The sequence below is a fragment of the Pelophylax lessonae genome (assembly GCF_965119305.1).
Source record: "Pelophylax lessonae genome assembly, chromosome: 1".
In the NCBI taxonomy this organism is placed as follows: domain Eukaryota; kingdom Metazoa; phylum Chordata; class Amphibia; order Anura; family Ranidae; genus Pelophylax; species Pelophylax lessonae.
Genome location: NC_138768.1, coordinates 629,118,698 through 629,142,905, shown reverse-complemented (window position 1 = coordinate 629,142,905; position 24,208 = coordinate 629,118,698). Strand labels below are relative to the sequence as shown.

The 24,208-nt window shown below is 46.9% G+C and overlaps 1 protein-coding gene across 11 annotated transcripts in view; it reads right to left on the bottom strand.

Moving 5' to 3' along the window:
• Positions 1–24,208, bottom strand: part of BLTP1 (bridge-like lipid transfer protein family member 1) — a 754,177-nt gene that overhangs the window by 411,224 nt on the left and 318,745 nt on the right. For all 11 annotated transcript variants that reach the window (XM_082243836.1, XM_082243839.1, XM_082243842.1 and 8 more), the window contains exon 26: positions 6,284–6,534. In XM_082243836.1, coding sequence (XP_082099962.1) covers positions 6,284–6,534 — 251 coding nt within the window. The remainder of the gene's footprint in view (positions 1–6,283; positions 6,535–24,208) is intronic.

Below are 24,208 nucleotides of genomic sequence, written 5' to 3'. Positions count from 1 at the left end.
GAAACGTTTGTTCAAACTAACTCTATTGAAGTCTTTGGGACTCGAATGTCCAAAATCAAACGGTCTAATTTTGAAGGCTTAAATGCAAGTTATTGCCCACAAAAAAGTGTATGGGGGTCCGGATACTGACCTGGGGAACATGTAGCAATGCAAAACATGTTGCCTCGCAGTTACTCTTGCTGGGCGCAGGAATAGGCCCTGCTGCTAAAAATTCCATACCAATTTTGAAATTGCATGTACTTGTCCTACAGGTGCAGAAAAATTGGGCCTTGGTTGTTGGCGGTGCCTGAACAACACAACCCCTCGCAGTTATTCTTGCTGGGCTCAGGAACGGACCCTGCTGCTAAAAATTCTATACCAATTTGAAAATTGGCAAAGATCAAGTGTTGTATGTATTCTTATCAGTGATCTAGTGGGGGCGCTGTGCTGTCATCTGACCTGGCCAAGGTTGGGTGTCGGCTATGCAAACCTGCTGGAGTGATGGGGAGGGGGGGGCGTCTGTGGGGACCACATCAGCCTCTAAATCAGAGGACTCCACCAAAGATGAAGAAGGCAGCAGCCGTTTTCTGCTATTAACCTTTTTCATGAAGAAATCAACTTTTGTTGCCAGGTTTTCCAGAGCTGCTGAAATCGCGGCCAGTGACTGCGATCCGGACTGTCCGGGAGTTGCACAGAGTGGGTCTGAGGGTGAATTTATAGCCTGGGACTCAATAATCAAAGTTACAGAAAATCTGAGTACTGTCACTTTAAGAAGCGTCGATCGCGGTTCCTAGCGCCAATCGCAGCGGTCTGAAGATTCCCCCTGAAGTATACACTAACAGCAGAGTGATCAGGGATATGCCCGCAAGGACCCCACTACTATACCACTTCCAGTGAGAACCCTCCTGAACAGACTGCAGCAGGAAGAAGAATTACAGGAAGTGACCTCAGCCTGGATGTAAAAGGTCACGCTGCTAGTGCAGTTCAATAGGACTACATAGAAATGGTTGCCAATGCATTGTAATAAAAGTGACAAATCACAATGTGCGTGACTATGAACAATAACATATACAGTGAGTATATACAAAAAATATGGACCAGTGTTGTCCAAGTGCAATAACATCCACAAATACAAAATTACACCAAGTGTATCATAAAATGTGAAATGATAACAAAATATTGTTAGTCCCAAAGTATGAATGAAACAACCAAGTCCAATGGTGATCTTCACCAGGTGCTGCAAAAGCAATATAAACTGAAGGTGATAAATCCAGTGCTCTGTGACTAGAGATCCCGCCACCAACTAGCTTTCCTCCTTACCAAAGGTATTAAGGTGGAGCGCAGAAAAAAAAAAATTCTGATTGCTAGATGACAAGGAGGAGATATCTTTAAATTAGCCACCCAGTGGTATGGTATAAATGGCCTCTTACCAAACGGTGGGTATACCAAGCACAGAATGAATCCAGTAGTCAATGCTCTTACAGTGGGTCGATTGCCAATGGTGGTATCCCGCTCCTACTATCAGTTCTTATTTCCCCTAACTTCCACAGATGAACATGTGTGGGGCAGAGAAAAGACGGACCATAGTGTATTATCCCCGAGATGTGTTTATTTAAGTAGGTAATGCACTTACATTAAAGGATGGGAATCGAGCGACAGTTGCAATCGGTACGCCAACCTCGGCTGCAGACAGGGCTGTGCGTGACGTCTGTGGCGGCGCGACACGCCTCCTCTCTGACGCGTTTCCTCTGACAAGGCTTCTGCTTAGATAGGAGGGACGTGCGCGCCGCCACATCCGCCCTTAAGAAGCTCCAAGATGATTACCACTTCCGGTGTCCGCAGTGTATGTGCGGAAATCCTTCTACATTAGTTAATCCGCCATATGAACATAAAAATTAAACTCCAAACATCCCGGTCTATCTTGGTCTAGTATATAGAACCTTAATATGGTACATCAATATGTAATTTGGATCGGTCAGTTTTAATGGGGATCGGGACTCCGGAAGTGTGTAAATCCTCCAACTTCCTGTGCCAGCATATAAAGTATACATAGGCAACTAAAGGAAAAAAGGGGGAAAATAGAATAGGACAACAAACAAGTCCTATATGGTGCAATTAAATGAACAATTCATATTAAGACTGCACTTAAAAGACACCACACAATGCATACAGGAAATAAAACAATTACACATCGAAGGAGATGTACTATTAGTAACTGCCGATGTGGCGTCTTTATACACAATTATTCCACACGAGATGGGGTATGAAGCGGTCAGTACCTTTTTGGACACCAACCAAGACATATCAGTGGCACAGAAACAGTTCATTTTAAATCTTTTAATATTTGGCATGGAACATAATTATTTTTATTACAACCAACGATTCTACCTCCAACGCACGGGTGTAGCCATGGGGGCCAAATTTGCCCCCAGTGTAGCTAACCTCTTCATGGCTCTGTGGGAAGATCGCAACATCTTCTCCAACAGGGCCAGGGAGCTTGTGTTTTGGAGACGCTACATAGACGATACACTTTTTATTTGGAAAGGGAGCCATGAATCACTACAAATCTTTATGGACCAGCTGAATTGCAACAGTTGGGGAATTAGATTTTCATATGAATCCAGCCCCATATCTGTAAACTTTTTAGACCTTGTGATTTTAAGACATGGTTCAGGTTTTATTACTAAAACATATTTTAAACCTACCGACAAGAACGGTTTTATTACCATGGACAGTTGCCATCATCCTAACTGGCTTAGGTCGGTTCCGAAAGGTCAATTCAAAAGGATTAGACACAACTGCACACATGAGTCGGATTTTAAAGAGCAAGCCAATGTCTTAAAACAAAGATTTTTAGAAAAAGGATATGAGCCACAAATACTAGACCAAGAAATTGAGCAGATATGTCAACAAACACAAGACGACCTTATTGTACCGAAACCAGCCCATCATGACAATTCTCAGTCGAAATTTGATTTTGCCTTTGTCACCCAGTTTTCCCACAACTATAGGTGGCTTAATCATGTCTTTAGGAAACATTGGAGCATCCTTCAAGGAGACAAAATTTTGGGACCTACTCTGCCCGATAAACCCAACATGATCTTTAGGAAAGCTAGGAACCTTAAAGATCTCATTGCCAGGAACCCAGTAGAAAAACCTAAAGTACCAAAATTTTTCCCAGACATGAAAGGCTTCTTCCCATGCAGAAATTGCCAGATTTGTAAAGAAGCGAAGACAATAAGAACTAATAAGTTCTCATCCACTGTTACTGGAAAAGAGTACGCCATCAAGGAGTTCATCTCGTGTCATACCAAGGGAGTTATATACTTACTCCAATGTGGTTGTGGCCAGCAATATATTGGGAGAACCATACGTACTGCCAGTATCCGGATAGGGGAGCACCTTACCAATATAAGAAAAGGGTTCCCAGGACATAGTGTTTCCCTGCATTTCTCCAAATGTCATCACAAAAATCCAAAAAATCTACAAATTATAGTGATTGAGAAATACACACCACATTGGAGAGGGAGCAACCTAAAAAGATCCATTTCAAGAAGGGAAACCTTCTGGATCTATGAGATAAAATGCTTTAGGCCTTGGGGACACAACATTGAATGGGACACCAACACCCATATAAACAACAGTTGAATCCTTGTTTAGTCTTTACATTCTATTTTAATCTTTTAGTCACATTTTAATCATTTTTCTTTTAATGAACTAATAAATGATTTAATATGTTTTTAATATTTTAACTATTTAAATATGCAGTCTTAATATGAATTGGTCATTTAATTGCACCATATAGGACTTGTTTGTTGTCCTATTCTATTTCCCCCTTTTTTCCTTTAGTTGCCTATGTATACTTTATATGCTGGCACAGAAAGTTGGAGGATTTACACACTTCCGGAGTCCCGATCCCCATTAAAACTGACCGATCCAAATTACATATTGATGTACCATATTTAGGTTCTATATACTAGACCAAGATAGACCGGGATGTTTGGAGTTGAATTTTTATGTTCATATGGTGGATTAACTAATGTAGAAGGATTTCCGCACATACATTGCGGACACCGGAAGTGGTAATCATCTTGGAGCTTCTTAAGGGCGGATGTGGCGGCGCGCACGTCCCTCCTATCTCAGCAGAAGCCTTGTCAGAGGAAACGCGTCAGAGAGGAGGCGTGTCGTGCCGCCACAGACGTCACGCACAGCCCGGTCTGCAGCCGAGGTTGGCGTACCGATTGCAACTGTCGCTCGATTCCCATCCTTTAATGTAAGTGCATTACCTACTTAAATAAACACATCTCGGGGATAATACACTATGGTCCGTCTTTTCTCTGCCCCACACATGTTCATCTGTGGAAGTTAGGGGAAATAGGAACCGATAGTAGGAGCGGGATACCACCATTGGCAATTGACCCACTGTAAGAGCATCGACTACTGGATTCATTCTGTGCTTGGTATACCCACTGTTTGGTAAGAGGCCATTTATACCATACCACTGGGTGGCTAATTTAAAGATATCTCCTCCTTGTCATCTAGCAATCAGAATTTTTTTTTTTCTGCGCTCCACCTTAATACCTTTGGTAAGGAGGAAAGCTAGTTGGTGGCGGGATCTCTAGTCACAGAGCACTGGATTTATCACCTTCAGTTTATATTGCTTTTGCAGCACCTGGTGAAGATCACCATTGGACTTGGTTGTTTCATTCATACTTTGGGACTAACAATATTTTGTTATCATTTCACATTTTATGATACACTTGGTGTAATTTTGTATTTGTGGATGTTATTGCACTTGGACAACACTGGTCCATATTTTTTGTATATACTCACTGTATATGTTTATAGTCACGCACATTGTGATTTGTCACTTTGATCATCATTTAGCGCACCTTATTTTCATCAATTTATCACTATACACAGTTCAGGTAGCAGCTTTGATTTATCAGCGCACCCTTAATTCACAACAATGCATTGTAATAGGAAGCTCAGGGAAAATGGCTGCTCCATACAAGTCAATGGGAAAAATATACACATTGCCTACACTTAAGATGGCGGCGCCCACGGCGTGCCACGTGGCCAGGGACCCCCACAATGAAGGCCTCAAGGACCTGCAACAAGACCCAGCAAGCAACAAGGTACTATCGCCACCCCCCTCAGGACGCCAGGCGTCCCAGTTACATAGCCCCCCGCGGGGTGGGAGAGGGAGACAGGGCACAGAGGCTGGGTACCTGACAGGCCAGGGGGATCTTTTAGGAAGTACAGGTCCTATTATCCCCCAGGACAGGGCCCACATCCCTCCCAAGGCCACCAGGAGCAAGGGGGGTCACATTTACTCCCCATACCATGGACCAGGTGGGCTCCGCTCTGGGCAGACCTCCTCCCACTTGAAGTGGAGGTGCTGCCAGCCAAGGGGTACGCTGCGACTCAGGGCATTCCAGGTAGTTATGTCCCGGCGAGGCATCTGCTCGCAGGCTCGTCCCCATCCTGAAAGGAGCACCATCGTGGCGAGGCCTAGTGCGGGACTATAACCTGCTCATGCTCATAGGCCAGGCTGGGGGGGGACCATAAGGATCTAGATTATCCAGTGCAAAACCCCAGTCGGCATTGCTTGCAGATCAGCAGGAGGATCCACCTGAACACTAGCTAGCAAAGTGAGTAAAGAGAAATAAAACAAAATATTCTGAAAAGAATAAAAGACCTAAGACCCAGCAGGAAACTTAGGTCCTACTCCTTCTCTAGGCAGAAACAAACTGGTTTTCTGAGCAGAGGGTGTGTGGGTTATGCCTGTGGGGTTGGCCCCGTGGGCGTGTACATTTAAATGTTTCCTGCCTAGCATAACCCATTCAGCTAATGAAGATGGAGGCTGTTCTGTCAATGGAGGTTAGAGAAATGGGAGTGAGAGGGTGTTGGGGGGGGGAATGGGGGTTGAAATGGGAGTGAGGGGTGGAAATGGGAGTGAGGGGGCTGGAAATGGTAATGGGGGTTGAAATGGGGGTGGAAATGGGAGTGGGGGGGGGGGTTGGGGTGGAAATGGGAGTGAGAAGGGCGTTAGAAAGAGGAGTGAGGGAGGTTGGAAGGAGGTGAAAGTGGGGGACTGTGGGGGGGGGGGGGGATTTTGGCTTAGGGGGCTGGTGCATGTGACCCATTCTTTAGTTTACACCAGTGTGACACAATAATGGGTTTAAAAAGCAAACTTTACTTCTGCATTAATCGTTTTTACAGGAGATTCATAGATAAAAGATAAAAGGAAGGAAATTGAACTTTCCTACCATATAATAAGCCTAACACGATTACAGCCTACCTTCTCCCGCTTTTGGCACCTCTTTAGTTATAATCCATTCGTTAGGATGTAGCAAAGATTGTCCATAAAACATATCAGAGTCTGAGCTGGTGTTTGAGAATGCTGAGCTGCTTGAAGGGGTCAGCTCCTCCAGCCGGAAAAAGTCAATTCCTGTCGCGATTCCACCAAAAAACCTGCAGCCTCCTAGGCAACCACACTTATTCCGGCTCCTCTTATTTTTCACTGCATCATCAGGCCACAGGAACCACAACCTAATAAACACACAAAATGTCTGTGAATATGTTGTTATGTAATACGTTGTCTAACAAATATATTGCATTGCCTATATTGCTTATGTACAAAAATGTGTTCCAATAAAAAGTGTTAAAAAAAATGTCTGTGAATAGTTTCTTAACAAAAGCTAGAAAACCCCATTCTTTAGCACACCATAATAGAATGAAAACTGAAAAGCCATTTTATTGGCTGAACAATATATTTAATTAAAATCTACACCTGTTTTTGTAATGCAAACATGTCACAAGAGACATATGAAGGATGGCATTTCTGGAATCATCTTGAAAATGCTCAATGCATGGAAGTTATTACGAATAACTGGCATTCATACTTTTAATAACTGACTCGAAAGTATGAAGATTAGCAAAGTGTAAAGTCATAAGGCATCATTCTGCATACCCCATCTACAGGGAGTGCAGAATTATTAGGCAAATGAGTATTTTGACCACATCATCCTCTTTATGCATGTTGTCTTACTCCAAGATGTATAGGCTCGAAAGCCTACTACCAATTAAGCATATTAGGTGATGTGCATCTCTGTAATGAGAAGGGGTGTGGTCTAATGACATCAACACCCTATATCAGGTGTGCATAATTATTAGGCAACTTCCTTTCCTTGGGCAAAATGGGTCAAAAGAAGGACTTGACAGGCTCAGAAAAGTCAAAAATAGTGAGATATCTTGCAGAGGGATGCAGCACTCTTAAAATTGCAAAGCTTCTGAAGCGTGATCATCGAACAATCAAGCATTTCATTCAAAATAGTCAACAGGGTCGCAAGAAGCGTGTGGAAAAACCAAGGCGCAAAATAACAGCCCATGAACTGAGAAAAGTCAAGCGTGCAGCTGCCAAGATGCCACTTGCCACCAGTTTGGCCATATTTCAGAGCTGCAACATCACTGGAGTGCCCAAAAGCACAAGGTGTGCAATACTCAGAGACATGGCCAAGGTAAGAAAGGCTGAAAGACGACCACCACTGAACAAGACACACAAGCTGAAACGTCAAGACTGGGCCAAGAAATATCTCAAGACTGATTTTTCAAAGGTTTTATGGACTGATGAAATGAGAGTGAGTCTTGATGGGCCAGATGGATGGGCCCGTGGCTGGATTGGTAAAGGGCAAAGAGCTCCAGTCCGACTCAGACGCCCTCAAGGTGGAGGTGGAGTACTGGTTTGGGCTGGTATCATCAAAGATGAGCTTGTGGGGCCTTTTCGGGTTGAGGATGGAGTCAAGCTCAACTCCCAGTCCTACTGCCAGTTTCTGGAAGACACCTTCTTCAAGCAGTGGTACAGGAATAAGTCTGCATCCTTCAAGAAAAACATGATTTTCATGCAGGACAATGCTCCATCACACGCATCCAAGTACTCCACAGCGTGGCTGGCAAGAAAGGGTATAAAAGAAGTAAAGCTAATGACATGGCCTCCTTGTTCACCTGATCTGAACCCCATTGAGAACCTGTGGTCCATCATCAAATGTGAGATTTACAAGGAGGGAAAACAGTACACCTCTCTGAACAGTGTCTGGGAGGCTGTGGTTGCTGCTGCACACAATGTTGATGGTGAACAGATCAAAACACTGACAGAATCCATGGATGGCAGGCTTTTGAGTGTCCTTGCAAAGAAAGGTGGCTATATTGGTCACTGATTTGTTTTTGTTTTGTTTTTGAATGTCAGAAATGTATATTTGTGAATGTTGAGATGTTATATTGGTTTCACTGGTAAAAATAAATAATTGAAATGGGTATACTGTATATTTGATTTTTGTTAAGTTGCCTAATAATTATGCACAGTAATAGTCACCTGCACACACAGATATCCCCCTAAAATAGCTAAAACTAAAAACAAACTAAAAACTACTTCCAAAAATAGTCAGCTTTGATATTAATGAGTTTTTTGGGTTCATTGAGAACATGGTTGTTGTTCAATAATAAAATTAATCCTCAAAAATACTCATTTGCCTAATAATTCTGCACTCCCTGTATGTCAGTGACTCAAAGTAATGAACCAAGAAAGCTGGCATGAAAACCAGGCAGCTAACATTTTCAGAAGAAAAAGATAGTAATAGCACTCTCCTTTATAAGTTGTTAAGCTTGTTACACTTTATATTTAGAAGCCAATAAAACATGATTTTGGACATGCCACAAAATCCCTTTTAAGGGGATCATTAAAGGACAGAGTCCAAAGGATTTAAGACACCTGGGTTATACTGCCGCTGGACACTAGTAAACAAAAGCTGTTAATCAGCTAGGGAATAAGGAAACAGCAGTCAAATAGTCATGCTAGAGCCAAGATCGGGCCTTATGGCACTTAAAACAGGCTTTTGATCCAGACCAGATTGAAGGAAGGTCAGGATGCATCCAGTCGAAAATTCTTGAGATAAAACCTTTCTGCATCTCACAATGCGAAGTATGCTTTCCAAATGTGATGGGAGCCCTTGCAAAAAAAAGGATTTCCTAGCTTTTTAAACAGTAGTTAACGCCACTATATGATCTTCATTTTAGGGGCCCCAGGGTGGGTTATGCCATAATGTGCACATATTAGAACAGTATGGCATATTAGAACGGTGGGCTCCCAGCGCTTGCATCTTCACCCTGTCTTCCTTTGGGGTCTGTGCATGGGAATCACATCGCTGTGGCACAGATCGGGAGGGGGGGCATAAATGATCACTGAGCTGTGCATGGGGGAGGGGGGGGTGGCCATAAATGATCACTGAACTACACATGTGCGGCTTAGCGTACATGACAGCTGACAGGCAGGAAGATGCATTTATTGCTGAAAAGACAAATAGGGTCTCTTCTGTTATAAATAGCCTGCAAATTAAAGTTTACTTTTACTTTAAAAACATAGGAATCAGTTCTAGGGGGCGTGGCCTGAAGCTGCATGGAGTAAGACGCACTTTACAGGAGCTCCATCGGCGGTCTTCCTACTCTACTATGCTGCCTATTATCCTGAGCCTGAATCATACCTATACCTGCTCCTGAGGCTTGTGCTCCCAGTGGTGGTATGTCTCCCCCTCGGGAAAACCGCTGACGCGGCTGCAAAGCTGGACAAATACTGCCATAAGGACAAGGACTCCCCGGCCGAAGATGGCGGCTCCTCCTCGCCTGACACTGAGCCTCCCGCCGCGGACACTGCGAAGGTACTGGAGGCCATTTCCACTTGCCAGGTGATGCTTACCACCAAAATTGAGGAGGTCAAAGTAGATATCTCCCTCATTCGCCAGGACATGCAGAAGCTGCAAGATCGTGTCTCAGAGGCCGAACATCGCCTGAGCCACGTGGAGGACGCCGTTCCTCCATTGCAGGCCTCCTCGGACCAGGCTGCACGTCATATTGCCAAGCTTCAATTCAAAACAAGATGAACTAAAAAATCGTATGCGCCGCAACAACTTGCGCTTTATTGGCCTGCCTGAGGGAGCTAAGGAGGCTAATCCTGCCACGTTTCTGAAGATCTCCTTATTAAGGTGTACGGCCGGGAGTCCTTCTCACACTCCTTTGTAGTGGGGCACGCTCATTGAGTGCCAACAAAGCCACCGCCTCCGGGGGTACCGGCGCGTGTGTTCATTGCCAAATTTCTCAACTTTAGAGACCGGGATGCTATCCTCCGATTGTCCCGCGACAAGGACAACATTCCCCACCTCAACACCCATGTCCTTGCTTTTCCGGACTTTTCGGTGGAGGTTCAGCGCTGCCGCAGCTGGTTCGCCGAGATCAAGCGGAGATTGCGGGCCTGCCACTTGAAATACGTCTTGTCTCTGGGTTGTTGGGAGAGGATTTGTGCACTTTTTGGAGGAGCCAGAGGCTGCCGTGGAGTGGCTGGAAAGACTGAATCCTACCTGGGTCGTGAGTACTTCTCCCCCCTGCAGTCCTCTCCATGTTGTCTCCGCTCTACTGCTTTGACACTCTTATGCCCCATTACTCCTAGGGCTGGCTGTGGTGGCAGGGCTGCTGCCCTGATGTTGGATATGCCATTTTTTGTTTTTCACGTTGGTTCCGGTTTTCTATCGCTATTTTGTTTACTCCTTTTCAGTTTTGAACATTGATTTTAGGACCACACTTGCCTAAGGCCCATTCCTGGGTCGCCACAGAGTTGCCTTGAACTATCTGCTCAGCTCCTGGATGTCTATTCCCACGGGAATTGGGAAATGGTCGTGTCCCTCACGATCCATCGTTCTTCAGAGGACGGTTGCCCCGCAAGTGCATCGCACCTGCAGCTTACAGCTGCTTCTATGGGTTTTTTCATTAAGTGTTGTACCCCAGCCGTTGTCGGGGCATGTTCCCCTGACCTTGACTTCCGGCTGGAGAATTATCTGCTTTATTGGAATATCTGAAGGTTTTGGGATTTATGCTCACATGGGTTGGGGTTTGTGTAGAGCTGGGTGGGTTAGGGTGTTTGTTATGTTTTTAGCACTGTTTTTCTGCTTACAACGCTACTATGGATTTGGTTGCTTATGCCTTATGTTTTCCTGTGATGCTCTATATTGCCTACATGTTATTGCTATTTTTGCTATGCATGCCTTTACTGTTTCTGGGGGTTTTGTCTCCACTGGGCTCTCTCTTCTTCCCTACCCACCAGTATGGCCCCTTGAAGCTTTTATTGTGGAGTGTCTGTGGCATTCGAATAAGCTTAAACGTACGGCCATCTTTTCTTTTCTGAAAGCTCCATCTGCGGACATTATTGTCCTGGTTGAAACCCATGCCACTGGATCTTTAGTTTGTGCCCTTAAGAAACCTTGGGTGGGCTGGTCTTACCATGCCACTTACACTAACTACTCCCGTGGTGTCTCTGTGTTAATTGCCAGTCCCTTTTGAGATATGCTCGGTGGAGACGGACTCGGTAAGTTTGTATTTCTTTTTGCGACCATATCTGGTACCCCTGTCCTTACTATGTGCCACCCCCTTATAATGCTAACGTCCTCAGTGCCGGGTTTGATTTCATGGCTACACACCCCTCTGTCCCTATTTGGTTGGGGGACTTTAACATGATAGCCAACCCCGAGCTGGATAAACTTACTAAGAACCCCCCTGTACAGTCAGCAGGCCGTGTGACTCGGTTTGGTCGCCTCATGGCGGACGTCTCCCTCACTGACTCATGGCGACACCTATATCCAGATAGAAAGGCTTACTCATGTTTTTCCACCTCCTACGCCTCTATGACCCGCATAGATCACATTTTTGTCTCATCCCCTCTTACCCCTAAATTGCAGGCGGCAGGTTTCTGCCCAATGATTTTATCAGACCATGCTCCCTACTGGCTGACTATGGAGGCCTTGTCCAGGCCACCTACCTTTAATTGGCGGTTAAATCCCTTCTGGTTGTCAGTGATTCCAGACTCTAATGCCTTGGCTGTGGAGTGGGTGTCGTTTTTTGCGATCAATGATGGTGCCTCTGATGCCCTTACAGTGTGGGACACCTTTAAATCTCATGCCCGCCTCCACCTCACTGAACACATCTCAATTTAAAACGACGGTCCCAGGCCTCTTACACTCAGGTGCTGGATGAGCTGTCTTCTCTGGAGGATCAGTACGCCGAGGCGCCTTCTCCGGAAGCCCTCGCTAGACTGAGACTCCAGGCGAGATTGGTAGAGCAACTCGGTTATGAAAGGGCTAGACATAAAATGTTTTTTGCCAAGCAGAAGGTTTTTGAACATGGGGAGCGACCAGGTAGACTGCTGTCGTATCTAGCCCATCTGGATATCCACCCACCAGTTGTCATCAATCTGGCTGCCCTGGATGGCACCCTTGTTACCGCTGCTGAGACTATTGCCCATATGTTTGCTGACTTTTTTCACGACACTTACTCCTCCAGGGTTGATTACGACCCTCATGAACTGACCGGGATTCTTAATGGCCTTTCTCTACCTCAACTGTCTGGAGAGCAGGTGGCCATGTTGGAGGCTCCCATCACTGCTGACGAGATTCAGCTGGCCCTGACTAGCTTTGCACACTGTAAGGCTCCTGGTCTAGATGGCCTACCTATTGAATTTTATACCCACTTTACCCATGTTCTCGTACCTAGATTACTGGCCCTGTATCAGGCAGTCTTAGAGGCGGATGTTCTGCCTGATTCCATGTGTGAGGCCCTAATTGTATTGATCCCGAAGCCTGGGAAGGACATGCTCTGGCCTGAATCCTACAGACCCATATCCCCCCTTCAAACTGATGTAAAAATCCTAGCAAAAATTCTTGCCCTTCATCTTAAAAAGGTTATTCTCTCGCTGATTCATCCTGCCCAAACGGGCTTTATGCTGACTAAGAACACGGCTTATAACACCAGATGCCTTTTTATGACTTTGCAGGCCTCTCATGCTTGGGTTGGCTCCAGAGCAGTGGTTACGCTCGATGCGGCCAAGGCTTTCGATTCTGTCGAGTGGCAATACCTATGGCACGGTTTACATACATTTGGATTTGGCCCACATTTTAACAAATGGCTGACCATCTTGTACAACGCTCCTCGAACCCAGGTACTGGCAAATGGTTGGATCTCTGGATTCTTTCCCCCGTCTAGGGGGACACACCAGGGGTGCCCCATATCCCCTTTTTTGTACACACTCGCGATCGAACCTCTGGCAGAGGCACTCCGCACTAACCCTGGTATTGTGGGTCTACATGTTGGCCCCCTGATAGAAAAGGTTGGTCTCTATACAAACGATATGCTTCTGTATCTCGCTGATGCTGGTCCTTGCTACCGCTCTTCAATTTATTAAAGACTTTGACCAGTTTTCTGGTCTCTGTATTATTTGGGATATCCTTTTCATTGATATTTTTCCCCCTACCTTGGGGCAGGCCTCTATGCTCTTACTTAGGGTCAGTGCTGTCAAAAACTTGGGCATTCACGTATCCAGAGTGCTCTCAGACTTCATCTCCCTAAATGTGGAACCCCTTATTGCTCTTTTTGAAGGCCAAGACTCAAGTCTGGGCCAAGCTGCCCTTGGGTGTTATGGGTCGCATAGGGCTAGTCAAAATGATCCGCTTTCCAAAAGGTGCTGTATGTCATGTGGCACTATCCGGTCTACTTACCCATATGCTACTTTAAGGTTATTGAGTCCATATGGCATTCGTTCATATGGGGCACTGGCAGGCATAAACTCTCCTCAAAAGTGCTCAAACTTCCGTCCTCCTTGGGTGGTTTGGCAGTTCTGGACCTCCCTTTGTACTACTTAGCTGCCCAGTTGTCCCACATTTATCACAATGATAAACAGCATAATCTGAGGTACCGTCTGTTGGCTTGCGCTGACTCCCTGTCCCTTACTAATCTCCCCTTTTGTGACCTGTTGAGGGGACTAGTTGGGTCTCCCAGCCCCCCGTGTTGCACGGGTCTTCTATACCAATATAAGAGAGTCTGGGACCTGGCACTGACTTGACTGGATTGTGACACCCCACATAACCATACCCCGCTTTGGTTTAATAGATAATTGCCTGAACTCCTGCAGATACCAGATCTGAGGTGCTTGGGTCACCCGGGGGGTTTTATCTGCTCTCACACGTGTTGCATTGGGGAGCCATTAAAAGTTTTGCCAAACTCCAACAGAAGTTTGCACTCCCCTCCCATATGTTTTTTCGTTACCTTCAGCTAAGCCATGCCCTGTGAGCTAGTCTACTCTAGAGACCCTTTGATGTGCTCCTGGTGTTGAATGGTATGGACCACCGAAAGATGACAGCTTTGATCTATGAGCTGTTGATCACTCCCACAGCTACTAAAGTGGCCTATGCTCTCAAAGACAGATGGGAACCCTTATTGGAGGAGGTTGCGGACGAGGACTAGGGTGATGTGCTCGACAGTGCTAAATGCGTTTCCCCCAAAATATCAGATAGGTTTACTCAACTTTGTATACTGCATCGAGCCTATCTTACTCCGGAACGTATCTTCCAGTGCCCCAGATGTCTGCTGTCCGTTGGCACCTTTTGGACAGCACATTCTCCCCCCCCCCCCCCCTAAAGAATGGGAGAGGCTGGATATGCTTTCCCTCCCTGTGCCCGCCCCTCCCTCCAATTGGCCGAGAGGATAGCCACGTGATTTCCGGCCGGTGAAGCGCACGCTGCGGGAGCAGCTGACCACCGCGCCGTGTTCCTAGTACAGGCTTTTATTTTTTAACATGTTTGTGAGTATTCCCTTTGTATTTTACCTCAATAAATGAAACCTTTTAAAACGATCTTCACCATGATAAGCTTCTGTTTTTATGAGGATACCTGGGATTACTAAATACAGAAAAAGGATCGCTTCCGACATCTATACAACAGCCCCTAAGGATTCCAAGGAATTTATTGTCAGCATTCCCTGCTTTTGTCAAACCACATTGTGGTAAGTAGATTCACAAAGGGGGGAACCCCACAAGCAGCACGGAACAAGCACCAAGCACTTTTTTCCATTTAAGGACTGTTGTATGGACATTTATGATGCACTCTGTTTGCACTTTATAATATGATATAATCATTGCTTTTTCAGCACAGTTTCTGCACAGCATATGTTTGCACATTACCAATTTTTGTATATGTTTATTATTGCACTTGTTTTGCACGGGATATTTTATACTTAATTATTGAACATAGGTATTTTTAGCAGCGCTGCAAACACTGACTTATACTTCCAAAAAAGCACTAGCACTTTTTTCTTGCAGCAGGCAGCTAACACTATTGAATACACCATATTTATTTATTTATTCACACACCACAAGCGCGAGGTCACACAGTCATACACTCCTGGTTATAGCCGCAGTGTCAACGACTACTATTAGGTTTCATGTCTTTGTAGGGTTTTCATCAAAGCGCATCAAAGATGCAGCATGCAGGACTTTTGGTGAGCTTTCAGAAAATGTAGCAAAAATGTGCAACCTAATAGAAGTCTATGGGACTGCGGCTATAACCAGGAGTAACATGCAGAAAAACTGCGAGTACACCACCACTGCGGCCAAACCATAGCAAGTGATCCATGCTTAGGTCACTTTTCAGAGACATTTGATAGGGACAGAGGAGGTGATATCACATTTCCTCTCATACCACCATCCAGAGCACTGTGTGCATTACAGGCCTCCTCAGACAGACCAACCTCCAGAGCACTGTGCATTACAGGTCTCCTCAGGCCACCCAGAGCGGCTAAATCTGTATCTGTGAGTTTGTTCAAACCTTAATACAAGAAATAATAACATATTAGAATGTATTACTCCAGGAGTATATAATAGGTTTGGAAATTCTAGAGAAATACTTAAATTATGCTCTTAAATTTAACTAAACCCATTCGATTTTAGTAGACTAAAATGTAGGACATTTTAGTTGACTAAAATGTACTGCAGATGGATTTGTGGCCTGGAGCGGCATGCGATAGGACATGGGTGAGCTGAGCTCTGCCAGCCCGATCTCCTGCACACATTAATCCTGCTGTCCTGCACCCCTTTTTTGGCTCCCCACGTCTGCCTGCTTGCCCTGCATCACTGGCGATATGTCCCTGCCGAAAAAGCCTGCTGACACCCTGGCTAAGCTGGACAAATATCGCCGCCAGGACAAGGAACAAGCTCCCCAAGATGGCGCTGAGGCGGGACTGAGGCTAGCTCGGCGGGAGCTGATACTGCGAAGGTCCTAGAGGCTATTTCGGCATGTCAGGCGTCCCTGACTGCTAAGATTGAGGAGGTAAAGATAGATGTGTCCCTCATCAGGCAGGATATGCAGAAACTGCATGAAAGGATGACAGAAACTAAAAAACAGACTTGGTGGAGTGGAGGATGCATTACCCCCCCCCCCTGCAGATACGGCTACGTCACTACGTCAGATCATCTCCAGCTTCAGGTGAGCCAGCTCCTGCTTAAGCAGGATTATATGGAGAATAGGCTCCGCCGCTGTAACGTCCGCCTAAATGGCTTACCTGAGGGGGCTGAGGGGTCTGATCCGGCTGATTTTTTGGAGCAGCTCCTTATCACCACCTATGGCCGGGAAGCCTTCTCTCCCAGTTTTGTGGTGGAGCGGGCCCATCGCCTGTCAGGCAGACCCCCACTCCAGGGAGCACCTCCACGCACCTTTATAGCAAAGCTGCTCAACCTAGAGAAACAACCTTCCCGAGAAACAATAGCTGTATAGTTTGTACACAGCTGGTTTGTCGTGAGAAACCAGGCTAAATTATCTCTCCTTCTCGCAGAATGATACAATGTATATTTTTGGGAACATGTCAAGGAGGCGTATCTGTACTTTCATTGTTCTCCTGTCATGGACATTTTTGTCATATAAGCTGTATGAAATAAACCTTTCGTCAGATGCCTTTGGACAATTATACGCTCCGGGTGTCTTTGTTCAGAGTAATCTCCGGATCCGCTGAGACTTGTGGTACTACCGAGGCAGGCAGTCAAGTCTATACTTCACTGGGAGTGATATAACGCCAACAGAAATAACTTAAAAGAACATAAAAAACATAAAAATAAAAAATAATCATCTTGAATGATGTAGGAGGAGGACGAGGCCCATATGGAGTAGGAGGTTGAGGTGGCGGAGGATATGGCGGTGTAGGTGGAAGCGGCGGCGGAGAAGGAGGAGGAGGCCCATATGGAGTAGGAGATTGAGGTAGCGGTGGATGTGGCGGTGTAGGTGGAAGCGGCAGTGGAGGAGGACGAGGTAGCCAAAACTGGTTTTTGTTTTAATTTTATATCTTTTTAAATTAGGGTACACCCCAAAAGAGTTAGAAAGATCAAATACAACAATGGCTGGGTAAGGCCGGTATACATGTCTATTCTGCACAAAGTACGGACAAGTCCTGTGGGATCCATGCCTAGTTCATTTTAATGAACGTGAGCTTGTCCACATTGGCTCTGGACAGACGGCTGTGCTTGTTTGTGATAACGCCCCCAGCCGTGCTAAATACACGTTCAGATAATACACTGGCTGCAGGGCAGGCCAGCACCTCCAAGGCGTAAAGGGCAAGCTCAGGCCATGTGCCCAATTTGGAGAGCCAGAAGTTGAAGGGGGCAGACCCGTCATTCAGTATGTCTAGGCGTGTGCACACATCCTGCTCCACTATGTTAGTGCTGGGTGGTGGTGCTGCTGGTGGAGCTCCTGTTGCAAGAAGAGGACGTGGTCGATCTGTGGCAGCTACTCGCACAAGTAAAAAGCCTTTCTCAGATGCGAGTAGGCGACAGAACCTTACAGCAGTATTTGGCAGGGCCTAATGCGCCTCTACAAATGTTGAGGCCAGAACAAGTACAGGCCATAGTAGATTGGGTTGCTGACAGTGCCTCCAGTTCCTTCACATTGTCTCCCACCCAGTCTTCTGCTGAAAGGTCAGAGTTGCCACCTGCAGCCGATGGCCATCAATCTTTCACCTCACCCCCTTGCAAATCAGCCAAGCAGTCTGAGCCCCAAGTCATGCAGCAGTATCATCTTCTTTTTGATGACTTTGTTAGCATGGTTTCCCAGGGCCATCCACCTAGCCCTGCCCCAGAAGTGGAAGAGATTGAGTGCACCGATGCCCAACCACTTATGTCTCAAGACATGGGAGGACCATCGCAGCACATCTCGGATGATGACGAAACACAGGTGCCAACTGCTGCGGAATTCCGAATTGTGGAGACCGACAAGGGTTGCAGGGGTGAAGACTGCGTGGAAGATAATGTGGAGGGCGATGAGGTCCTCGACCCCACATGGAATGAACGTCATGCAGGTGACCTGAGTGGTTTGGAGGAAGAGGCAATGGTCGCACAGAGCCACCAGCACAGCAGAAAAGGGAGCAGGGTGCAAAAGCGGAGCGGCCGTGCCCTAGACACTACGCCTGCTACTGCCCAACGTAGCAAGGGACCGAGCACACCAAAGCCAGCTCACAGGAGTTCCCTAGCATGGCAGTTCTTCAGACAATGTGCTGATGACAGGACACGAGTGGTTTGCACGCTGTGCAGTCATAACCATGAAGCGAGGCATAAACCTTCTCAACCTGAGCACAACCTGCATGACCAGGCATCTAAGTGCAAAGCAGGAGCTGCAGTGGAGTAGACACCTCAAAAACCAAGAAAGGTCTCTGGCTCCTCCTGCTTCCTCTTCTGCTGCAGTCTCTGCCTCTTCATCCACCTCTGTAGTGACAGTGGCACCTGCCACCCCACAAACAGAGGATCTGCCAGCAATACCACCACCTGTGTCACCAACAACCATCTCCACAATGTCCCATGGAAGCGTTCAGCTTTCTATCTCCCAAGCACTGGAGCAAAAGAGGAAGTACCACCCTACCCACCCGCGATCCCTGGCCCCGAATGCCAGCATTTCAAAATTCCTGGCCTTTGAAATGCTGTCATTCCGTCTGGTGGAGACGCAGAGTTTTAAAAGCCTGATGGCGGTGGCTGTCCCACAGTACGTCGTGCCTTGCCGCCACTACTTTTCCAGCCAAGCCATCCCTTCCCTGCACAACCTAGTGGGTGACAAAATCAGGTGTGCACTGCGCAACGCCATCTGTGGCAAGGTCCACCTAACTACGGATATGTGGACCAGTAAGCATGGTCAGGGACGTTATATCTCCCTAACAGCACACTGGGTAAATGCAGTGGCGGCTGGGCCTGAGGCGGATGGCAGTTTGGCGCATGTCCTTCCACCACCAAGGATTTCAGTGCGCTTCAGTTTGCCTCCTGTTCCTAACTCCTCCTACTCCGTTTCCTCATCCTCTACCGCCTCCTCATCCGGTCAGCGTAACACCTTCACCACCAACTTCAGCACAGCCAGGGGTAAACGACAGCAGGCAGTTTTAAAACTTGCCTGTTTTGGGGGAAAAAAACACACACCGCGCAGGAGTTGTGGAGGGGCATTGAACAGCAGACCGATGAGTAATTGGTGCCAGTGAGCCTCAAGCCCGGCCTGGTGGTGTGCGATAATGGGCGAAATCTCGTAGCAGCTCTGGGCGTAGACGGTTTGACACACATCCCTTGCCTGTGCATGTGCTGAATTTGGTGGTGCAGAGGTTCCTTAGAAATTACCCCTATATGTCAGAGCTGCTGCAGAAAGTGCGGGCCATCTGTGTGCACTTTCGGCGTTCTCACCCTGCTGCTGCTCGCCTGTCAGTGCTGCAGCGTAACTTCGGCCTTCCCGCTCACCGCCTCATATGTGACGTGCCCACAAGGTGGAACTCCACCTTGCACATGCTGGCCAGACTGCGCGAGCAGCAGCAGGCCATAGTGGAGTTTCAGCTGCAGCACGCACGCATGAATCGCTCTGCGGAACAGCACCAATTCACCACCAGTAACTGGGCCTCCATGCGAGACCTGTGTGCCTTTTTGCGTTGTAACATATGCAGACTAGGCCGCAATGTAATCTTTTTTCCCTAAATGGGTGTTTATTGAATAGCGGAATAGAACAACAGTACCCAACGAGTGTATCTCACAGTAAAATATGCAGACTAAGCCGCAATTTAATATTTTTTCTCTAAATGGGTGTTTATTGAATAGCGGACTAGAACAACAGTATACAACGGGTGTATCTCACACGTATAGATACAGACTAGGCCGCAATTTAAAATGTTTTCCCTAAATGGGTGTTTATTGAATAGCGGACTAGAACAACAGTATCCAACGAGTATAACTCACAGTAAAATATGCAGACTAAGCCGAAATGTAATATTGTTTCCCTAAATGGGTGTTCATTGAATAGCGGACTAGAACAACAGTATCCAACGAGTGGATCTCACATGTACAGATACAGACTAAGCCGCAATTTAATATCTTTCTGTCCCCTAAATGTTTTTTTTTTTTTTGCAAGGCGCAATACAACAGTATGCAATGGGTGTATCTCACTGTAACATACGCGGACAGGGCCGCAATCAACTTTTCCTGTCAGTCTCCATGGCAGCCTACGTGTGGGTTAACCCTGCCTCCACTCCAAGGGTATAGGGCCCCCCTCCCATAAATTTCAGCTCTCAGGCACAGCAGGTGTTCCTTTTTTGTCCTCCTCCAAGGACCTACAATTCTGATGTCTTACTATTGTCCGGCTTACCTCAGGATACTTTGGATGGTGTCTGCATGTCCAGGGCCCAGCCACGGGTGGGTGAGTGACATTTAAATTCCCCTGCTCTCTGCGGTTGACTGAAGCTTGGCCGGCGTTTTCTGACATGGGTCTGAAGATTCGCATTGCATCCCTTCATGGCAGCGGTATTTGTCATTTATGTACACTTTGTTTGTCTCTCTTTCTATCACTTTGCAGTCTTTGTTTGGCCCCAATGGCGCTGGAACGCTTCCTGTGTTCCAGCAACCCTTCCTCTTCCTCCTCTGCCTCTTGCGACCAATCGGTGGACGCTTCGTAGTCCCGCACATGCGCAGTACGTCACAAACGAAGCCGAGGCTTGGTTCGCGCATGCGCATTAGCGATCGCGGCCGCATCACCGCTGACGTCATTCCGGCGGGAGATTTAAGCAGCTGACGGTTCCCCTGTACTTTGGGAAAGTACTGTGGGCATTGCGGCAGCTTCCCTGTGTCTCTGGATTCCTTGCTACAGGTATGTGCAATGGATACTTGACTGCAGAGGGGGTGGGGGGGGGGCGGATGGTTTGCTACCTCACAATGTATCACTATCCTGGTGTCTGATGTGTATTACCTTTCTTTATCAGTATGGTTATTGGCCTGAAGTATGGATCCTGCGTCACCGCCCTTCTGTGGCCAGCCCTCTCACAACAGGTAGGTGCTGGCATTTTTCAGGGGGGGCGGGGGAGGGATAGCTGGTCCCTGTTTCATGGCTAAATCCAGTGTCTCCCCGATTTTCTTTTTTTCCATCAGCTCTTCTAGGCCTGATTTGTCACAAGAAAGAGACCCTGTCAGACCTCGTGGGAGTTCATCCTCCAGATCAAAGCGCCATGAATCTCCATCAGGGAGTAGGCAGCGAGGGAGACACTCTAATTCCTCCCCCAGACACCATAAACAACACCAGAGTCACTGCACATACCAGAGAGCCTGTTGGGGTTGTGGGGCGGAGGACAAGTCCCTATATGAGCTATGTTTTGCTCAAGCAGCCGGTGAGAGGGTGCCCGAGGACCATGGATTGGAATCTCTAGTGAAGAGAATAGTACAACAGTCCCTGAAAGAATGGGGTACGGTCCCACCACTTGGTCCCACTACATCCAGTTCTCCAGCGGAAGTGCAGGAAGATCAAGGCCCCTCTCAACCGAGCATTACTTCTGCAAAATCATCTGACAGTGATTCGGAAGAAGAAGGGGCAGTGGGCGGCTTTGAGTTTGCCCTGGTTTCACCCCTGATCAGAGCCATTAAGGAAGCTCTAAGATGGGAGGATCCTGTGTCTCCCCAGAAAAAGCAGCGGAAGTTCTTCAAGCACCTTGGCAAGGAGCGTATCAACTTTCCTTCCCTCTCTGAATTACAAGAGGTGATTACTGAAGAGTGGAGTAAAGGGGATAGTAAGTCTTCCCTATCTTCCAAACTTGGGAAATTATATCCCTTCAAACCTGAAGATGTCGCCCGTCTGGAATCTGCTCCCCTTGTGGAGTCGTTCAAATGGATCCTGTCGTTGGGAGTATCTCCCGAAGTCGACCTGTTCGCCTCTCCTTGCAACCACAAGTTGGAAAAGTATGTTACGAGAGGCAAATGCCATCAAGCCTATGGGACAGATGCGCTAACCGTCAGGTGGGAGTTCAGGAGGGCTTACGCCTTTCCTCCAGTACCCATCATTCTCAAATTTCTGCAGAGACTTCAAGCGGAAGATGTGGAGGTAGTGATGGTGGCGCCTTTCTGGCTGAACAGGCTATGGTTTCCGCTGCTCCTACAGCTGAGTTATCGGGACCCGGTCCCTCTTCCCCTCAGACCAGACTTGCTTCTTCAGGGAACATCAGTACACACCTGTCCTGCAATTCTCCGGTTGACGGTCTGGTTCTTGAGAGGGAAGGGTTGGAATCGCTCAGCTGCCCATCTACAGCCATTTCCACCTTGATGAATGCTAGACGACCAAGTACTAATAAGGTATACTGCAGAATCTGGTCAAGATTCATGAAGTCTGCATATCCAGAAGGTATGTCTTCCTCAGTCCCTGGGATTCAAGAAATACTAAGTTTTCTTCAGGCTGGTCTGGATATGCCCCTTTCAGGGGCAACTCTAAGAGTCCAAGTTTCGGCTTTGTCTGCCTTCTCTGGGGTCATGTGGGCCCAACACCCACTGATTCAACAGTTCTTCAAAGGAGCAGTCAGGCTCAATCCCCAAAGAAGACCTAGGTTTCCAAAATGGGATCTACCTCTTGTCCTAAATGCCCTCTCAAAAACGGGCATAGAATCCTCTTCCTCTATCAAGGATCTGACCATCCGGACTGTCTTCCTGGTAGCCATTACTTCAGCTAAAAGGGTCTCTGAGTTAAGTTCCCTCGGATGTAGAGAACCATTTCTGACTTTCTTCCCAGATCGGGTAGTTCTGATACCCATGCTGAATTCAAATCAGAAAGTCACCTCGGTGTGTTTCACCAGAATCAGGAGATTGTCCTGCCTACCTTCCGGTCATCTGATGAGTCCAATCCACACCCGTTGGATGTAGGAGAGTCCTTAAAAGTCTATCTTCAAGCAACTGCACCATTCAGGCAGTCTGACAACCTCTTTGTCCTGTTCTGGGGAAAGAACAGAGGTAAACCTGCTTCTTCCAGGACTATGGCATCATGGATAGTGGCAGCTATCCAGCAGGCCTATAGAGCTGAGGGGCTGGCTCCTCTGGAGGCGGTGACGGCGCACTCTAAAAGGAGTATCTCTACTTCCTGGGCGGCCTCGCGGCACGTGGCTCCAGATGTAATTTGCAGAGCGGCTTCATGGTCGTCGGTCAATACTTTTATGACCCACTATTGTGTGGAGCCTGCTTCTCTGTCCTCAGTTAAATTTGGTTTGACTGTTTTGTCTGCAAATAGCATGAATTAAAGTTTTCTTTGCTAAAGCATTCCCACCCATGTGGCGTGAGCTAGTTATTTCCCACACGTAGGCTGCCATGGAGACTGACAGGAAAACGGAAAATTCCTATCAAATACTTACCGTAATTTTCCTTTCCTGATAGTCTCCATGGCAGCCGGAGTTCCCACCCTCTCGTCTTGGATTCGGCTAAGATATGGAACACCTGCTGTGCCTGAGAGCTGAAATTTATGGGAGGGGGGTCCTGTACCCTTGGAGTGGAGGCGGGGTTAACCCACACGTAGGCTGCCATGGAGACTATCAGGAAAGGAAAATGACTGTAAGTATTTGATAGGAATTTTCTGTTTTTTTGCCCCTAAATGTTTTTTTTTTATTGCAAGGCGCAATACAACAGTATGCAATGGGTGTATCTCACTGTAACATACGTGGACAGGGCCGCAATCAACTTTTTTTGCCCCTAAATGTTTTTTTTATTGCAAGGCGCAATACAACAGTATGCAATGGGTGTATCTCACTGTAACATACGCGGACAGGGCCGCAATCAACTTTTTTTGCCCCTAAATGTTTTTTTTATTGCAAGGCGCAATACAACAGTATGCAATGGGTGTATCTCACTGTAACATACGCGGACAGGGCCGCAATCAACTTTTTTTGCCCCTAAATGTTTTTTTTTATTGCAAGGCGCAATACAACAGTATGTAATGGGTGTATCTCACTGTAACATATACGGACAGGGCCGCAATCAACTTTTTTTGCCCCTAAATGTTTTTTTTATTGCAAGGCGCAATACAACAGTATGCAATGGGTGTATCTCACTGTAACAAGT